At 40.4% G+C, this 6,415-nt stretch overlaps 1 protein-coding gene and 1 long non-coding RNA gene across 2 annotated transcripts; both read right to left on the bottom strand.

Moving 5' to 3' along the window:
• Nucleotides 1-392: 392 nt before the first annotated feature.
• Nucleotides 393-1,620, bottom strand: LOC107273175. The gene is made up of 3 exons (XM_015751085.2): nt 1,253-1,620; nt 931-1,189; nt 393-876 (listed from the first exon to the last, which is right to left on the bottom strand). The coding sequence occupies exons 1-3, from the start codon at nt 1,423-1,425 to the stop codon at nt 724-726; spliced, it is 585 nt and encodes a 194-aa protein (XP_015606571.2). The 5' UTR covers nt 1,426-1,620; the 3' UTR covers nt 393-723.
• A 1,557-nt stretch (nt 1,621-3,177) lies between these two features.
• Nucleotides 3,178-5,900, bottom strand: LOC112495170. The gene is made up of 2 exons (XR_003061484.1): nt 4,716-5,900; nt 3,178-4,357 (listed from the first exon to the last, which is right to left on the bottom strand). It is a non-coding gene; the product is annotated as an uncharacterized LOC112495170 (long non-coding RNA).
• Nucleotides 5,901-6,415: the final 515 nt, after the last annotated feature.

Raw genomic sequence — 6,415 nt, 5'->3', positions numbered from 1 at the left:
CAAATAAGAAAGTGAATCACGAACTAGACCAGGATAGTAATTGCTTCGTTATTACATAACTCGAAATTGTTAAAAATTGCTAACTCTTCTTCATAACATAATTAACTCAATTTTTTCGACAATTTTTGATTTCAACAAAAATATAAATATAAAAATTCTCTAAAGTATAGCGATTCCCAGTATCGCCGTTTATCAAACTAAAGAGAAACGTTAAATAATAGTAAGCTTAAAGAGTGTATAAAGATCGCGCCGGTTCTTACTAGGAAAATCTTTTATACTTCGGGATCTAACTGACTTCTATGTAAACTCTATATATTTATAGACGATTAGACGAGTAGAATCGACTAATCCTTGATATATTAAAGTATAGCGATTCCCAGTATCGCCGTTTATCAAACTAAAGAGAAACGTTAAATAATAGTAAGCTTAAAGAGTGTATAAAGATCGCGCCGGTTCTTACTAGGAAAATCTTTTATACTTCGGGATCTAACTGACTTCTATATAAACTCTATATATTTATAGACGATTAGACGAGTAGAATCGACTAATGCTTGATATAAAAATAATAAATAATAAAGTAATAAAAGGATAAGTAAAAATGAACGTCCTCGGTGGTAAAGGCTGCGTAACACGATCCAAGACGTCGGACTCAGGGAGGAGACCACACGCGCGACGTTACAGGATCCAGTGGTCGTCGTTCGCTGTCTCCAGTCAAGCCACAGATCACCGAGCGATCTTAATTATAGATCGGGCACTCTCGCGAGATCCTGCCTTGTTGACTGGCTGACTGGCTGACTGGCTGACTGACTGACTTACTAAATGCCTGAATGCCTGACTGACTGGCTGGCTGGCTGGCTGGCTGGTTACACGGGATGCCTAAAAGTCACGGCAGATCTAGTCGCTCCCTCTGATAATTCTCTCTGTACTTACCCATAGGTATATCTGACAATTATAGTATATATTACTGTGCGTTTGGATTTGCATCGTCAAATTCGAGATTCGCAGTTGACTGAACGATCCTTCAAGTTCCTCGATCTTTCGATCGTTCGGTAGATGGCGGCCAAGATCGCACTCACTTAAAGGAATACCTCGAATTTCTTCTCTAGGATCTCGTTCTGCTGGTTCGCATTTCGATCGATCGAGTAAATCAATTGGCCTGAGTTCGATTAATGCGCCGCGACGCTTCTTCCTGGAAAACAGGTTATAATCTTATAATTGGCTTTAGCCTCGTATCATTATTTATATTCCTTACCGACAAATGGTCTTCATTGATTCCGACTCCGTGCGTGATATCGAGTATCCAGTATACGTAGCAGATGCTGTATAAATGCTTAGAGTAATTTTAATGGCTCTAACTGCTGATAAGATAAACTCAAGAGTTATGCCTCTTGTGCGCATAGTTACGTGAGAATTAGAATTTCTCATTCAATTTTAAACGGTCACACTGTACTATTGATTTCTCATTTATTTTCTTAGATTCAATTACTTTCAAATTAATTTCTATCTAATTAGCCCCCTTAAGTCAGCCTTTATACAAACTGCCAGAGTGTATACGACTATAGAGAGTTGCCACTTCATTTTATTTTCATAAAACAGAACGACCTGAGCTACGTCATACCGTCATACCGTCATACCGATATACCGATGCTGTTTGCACATACCTACGTGCTTCGTGGCAAAACAATTTCCCAAGAGTAAAGGAAAGTGTAATAAAAAGAGAAAAAAAAAGAAAGAAAAGACGTTCCATGGACGAACCAGAGTGACGAGGTCATCGTAATTGAATGATGCATTTCAATATGGCCAGTAAGTATTACATAACCTTAAATTCACGATCCATTAGATAATCGTGGCACAAACGATTGGAATAAGTTCCGCTTCGTATACTCTTGAGTGGATTTTTATTCCAGCCATCAAAATCGATCCGTCCTACAAGTCAAATCATTCGAATGAAGGCATATGTGTTGCAATGCCAATTGATCAAGGGCCACGCTTCATTGTCCATGGATGATTAGCTCACAATGGATTTCATTCGGCAACCTAACCTTATTGGGCAATGCAATGCAATGCAATGCAATGCTCCTTGATAGTTCATTGACAAGGTATGTTACTGAGGTTAGGTTTAAGGAATAAGAGACTAATTAAAACTGTAATATGTAAATAAATACTTATCAGGATTATTGATGTAGCAAGTAGTGTGAATCCTAGTGGGGAAATGAAAATGAAAATGAAAATGAAAATGCGACAATACTTGTGTGATTCCGGTGATACCGGTTGCTGGAAGCCTTCGCCATTCAGCCACACTTCAGCGTAACACTTTCGTTACGTGTCGTAATTATATAGTGTGTCGGAGCGCGGCTACTTGGCTACTTGGCTACTTGGCTATTTAGCTCAAAGAGAAGATGAGTATCAGGAAGAGTCTCTCTTGGAATAGAAATGACTAAAGCTAGTAATTTTAATCGACTTACACCAACTCCAGTTGTTTGTTATACATATAGCCTCTTCAAGGCAATTACGTGGCACGAGGTGGGTAAGGAATTTATTGAAAAAATTAGAGCTTTTGTAAAAATGTGAAAAAATTGCGGTAATTTTTATTAGTCAGCTCGCTCGTAAATAGGTTTAACAGAGTCCAAGAGGTTTTTCTTGTGAACATGAAAAAATAGTTGTAGAGAATTTATGACTGGACTTGAAATATATTTTTTTTAAATAAAACAAAATAGCTTTCGCTAGACTGACTTTTCTCGAACATGAGGATCCACTTATCTCGTGTGAAAGTGTATAAGGGATTTTGAGCGTCCTACAAGCAAAATGTCCTACAGTTATATTTCTTGTCTTTTTAGGTATGCCATTTAGGTAGCCAAAGGATCTTCTTGCTGGTTCCCGCGGTAGGTATGGACTCTAGCTGGCTGGATGGAGTCGACAAATAAATACGTAGAGTTTCTCAGGGCAGGATAATAAATTTGTCTGAAGGTGGCTTCTACGTTTTGCACTGGCACTCTCTTTGCTCGGCATAGTCAGCGTGGGCGTGACATCGTAAATTTCGTCGGCGAATTCCACAGGCACAACGATGTTGCTTGGAAAGAAAAAAGAATTAAAAAAAGAAGCTATATAAAAATTCCCCATCATAACCTAGTCCTCTTAACTCTACCATTATACAATATCATATATATTCCATACTTGTTTTTTTTTTTTTCTTTCAAATAAAAAGACGCAGCCGTACGTGAAAAATGACATAAGGACGCCGCAAGGAAATCCACTCTCTGACAAAGGTGCACGAAGGAGTCAGGGTGCAGCTCGATTCTTGGCAAACCCATGAAATATTAATCCTTCGCGTTAAATACCAGTTTGTCTATTTATAACACGGGTAGGATTTGAATAGCGTGAAGTAGCGGGATGTAGGCAGCTATAAGGCATACTAAGGCAGACATGATAAACACGGTAGACAGGGCAAGACAGGGCAAGACAGAGCAGGTAGTAGCAGGACGTAGCAGGACGTACAGGTAACTTGCAAGTGAGTCGAGAAATGCATTAAATGCAAGGAAAGGCAGCTTGGTTGATTGAGCCCGGCTGCCCACACGTGCAAAATCGAAATGGCGACTTGCACAGAGATAGGACTTTACCAAGTGGGCCGTTTGCCGTTTACTGCATTGCATTGCGTTGTGCATTTATTGCACCCACTTATCCGGGCTCGGCTACAATTTTTCTTTGCCACTTTTCTTACCGCCATTTCATTGAGCAATATCATACAGATCTTTTCTACGGTGTAAATATAGTTATGTTCACGTTGCACATTTACAGCCGTCTGAATGCGGCTGATTTTGACAGTAAATCAAGATAATTTTTATCTTGTAATTTATTATAATATTTTAATTTATCCAATAACTCTTATTAAGATTCTCTTAATTATTATTTTTTTTTAATAATCTGATAGACAATTCTATGAAAAACTGAACGCTCTTTCAATTGTCGCGCTTATCTGCCAATTCAATTCTTTCGCTCTTCCATGCTTGGAATGTGGTATTCTCTGTCAATATCCGGATAGGGTATTGCTGAGATGACAGGCCTCTAGGATCACGCGAGATGCTAGGCTGCTCAGCTACGTTGCTATGGTGCTAGGGAGGGAGTGAGAGAGGATTGCTGAGCAGAGGAGAGACTCGCTACCTCACTCCCTCTCTCTCTCTCTCTCTCTCTCTCTCGGGCGTTGCCGCCCATTCCTACAGCACCGTAGTCCGACGTCGTCGTTGTGGCCTTGCAAGGACGTTCTCTTACTTCTGTTCTCCCATGCTCCCGAGACTTGTCTTCTCCTCTGCTGAAGCATCCGGGCAGTCAAAGACGCATCCAGCATCCAATAAGGAGCAGCCTACGAAATGTTGCGTAACGATTAGCCGGATACAGAACGTTTCTACTCGAGGAGAACTGGCTCTGATACTTGTTATGGTAATTTTTAAAGAACGATCTTCTTCGATTAATTTGATCAGATTGATTGGATATCCGTTAGTTTCAAAAATTAATAACAAAAAAATTGTGTCTTTTTTACAAAATGCTAATATCATACACTCTACAGTAAGATTCTTATATTTTTTTTTTTTTTTTCAATAAAAATTTCCTTAACCGAGTTGCAACTCAATGCTTATCTCTGGCAAGTGCTATTAAATTATTGAGTTATTATATTGAATACACGTATCAATCATTAAAAGAGTTACGCTTGACTGACTTACTCGAATGCTATTGAATTTCACAAATATATATATTTTTTCTGTCTGAACAGGGTACCGATCGGTTTAATCAGCCGGGATTATTGTCAGAGGACGTCCAACGGCCTTGTCTACGTCACCGTGCGATAACAAAACGACGCCGATCAGGATTGCCGATACGGTCTTATACATATACAGGGTGCGATTCTAAAGAGAAGCAAAACTTAATTTTTTCTCCCTTCACTATTTTCTTTGATTCCTCTTCAGTCCTCCCTCTCCTCTCCTCTTCTCTTCTTGAGACCTTTCGAGAATTCCAGACTGCATTGGATACCGATCTAGCGCTCGAAGCGTCGCGCCGCTCAACGCCGCTAGAAGCCGGGACGATTTATTCGTTTGCTCGTCCTCCTCTCTTATCGAGCGATCGGGGAGACTTTAGTCAGTGCAATTTATGCAGCCCGACTCTGCCCACGTAGAAGACGCCGATAAACGTTACTCCGACAAAAAGGAACCGGTACGCACGGCTCTCCTGCCAGTAAATTCAGCTATCGAGATTTTTTTTACACAGCTCCACAGCCACCATCTTCATTCCCTCCTGCAATTCACGCGTATAAATTCACCGCTGCACCCTGCACTTAGTCTCCGTGCACTTTTCTGCATTTCAACAAAAAACGGCCGTTTTTTTTTTTACGTACGTCCATCCGATATCCCAGATATATCGTACACGTGACGTATCAAGCGAATTGACGGAAAATAATACGTGATGAACTTTCTCCGTATCGCATCTCGAATGAGATCCGGTACAGCCATTGGTGCAGCAGCCCGAGACGCTGGCGGCTTCAATCCAAAGGTAGCTAACAGTCTTCTCGGCCTTGCAAGGTTCTTCACAAGGTCGTCACTCTAATACCTTCCCCTCTCTCTCTCACTCTGCCATTGCTCCTATCCCTCCCTCTCTCTCACTCTCTCTCTCTCTCTCTCTCTCTCTCGATACTTTTATGTTTCTTTTTCATTCTCCTTCGGTTATCTACCCCCTGCTCTCTCACTTTTTCTTTCCTCCTTTCTCCTTCACTCCGTCCCGTAGATGCTTCCACCACTCACTTCCTTTTCTTTTATTTATTCCTCCGACCCTACTGCATTCGGGTTTGATGAAGGATCCTTTTTTTTAATCTTCCCTTCCCTCCCTCTCTCTCTCTCTCTCTCTCTCTCTCTCTCTCTCTCGATACTTTTATGTTTCTTTTTCATTCTCCTTCGGTTATCTACCCCCTGCTCTCTCACTTTTTCTTTCTGTCTTTATTTCAACGCCGTGTATCCATCCTTCTTTTCCTCTTTTATCTTCTCGAAGATGCTCAACCAAGCAAATCTGTTCTCGGTTGATCTAGAGTCCGCGACTCTTACCGTCTATCTTTGCTAATTTTATATTTTTCTTGTCTTCGTCCTCCTTCGTGGATCCCTGCAAAGTCAGTAATTAGTAATAATAGTCGTCAAGTATAGTAATTATTATGACGATTATTACGAAGAGAATCTCTTTAACAATTCGCATTTATCGTTAGTTACTTGTAAGCAAACTTTCGTATACATATGTATACATATGTACACACTGCCCACGCTTCTTTTATATTATTACGCAATCTAATATCTAATATCTAATAGCTAATGTTACGGCATGTATGAAACCAGTTCACATGTCCCCACGTGGGCACACGTCACTTGTTTCATTGTTAGAAACG

This window comes from Cephus cinctus, unplaced genomic scaffold (assembly GCF_000341935.2).
Source record: "Cephus cinctus unplaced genomic scaffold, Ccin1 Ccin1_scaffold1471, whole genome shotgun sequence".
Taxonomy (NCBI): Eukaryota; Metazoa; Arthropoda; class Insecta; order Hymenoptera; family Cephidae; genus Cephus; species Cephus cinctus.
Note: the sequence above shows the minus strand (reverse complement) of the source record. Positions and strands in the feature narration are given on the sequence as shown.

What these genes read in the sequence shown, in the direction of transcription:
- LOC107273175 (XM_015751085.2), bottom strand. Translation starts at nt 1,425, where the DNA reads ATGAGAAATTCTAATTCTCACGTAACTATGCGCACAAGAGGCATAACT. An exon ending in TCAATGAAGACCATTTGTCG is followed by an intron (nt 1,190 to 1,252) that starts GTAAGGAATATA and finishes CCTGTTTTCCAG; the next exon opens with GAAGAAGCGTCGCGGCGCAT. An exon ending in ATTGTCAGATATACCTATGG is followed by an intron (nt 877 to 930) that starts GTAAGTACAGAG and finishes CGTGACTTTTAG; the next exon opens with GCATCCCGTGTAACCAGCCA.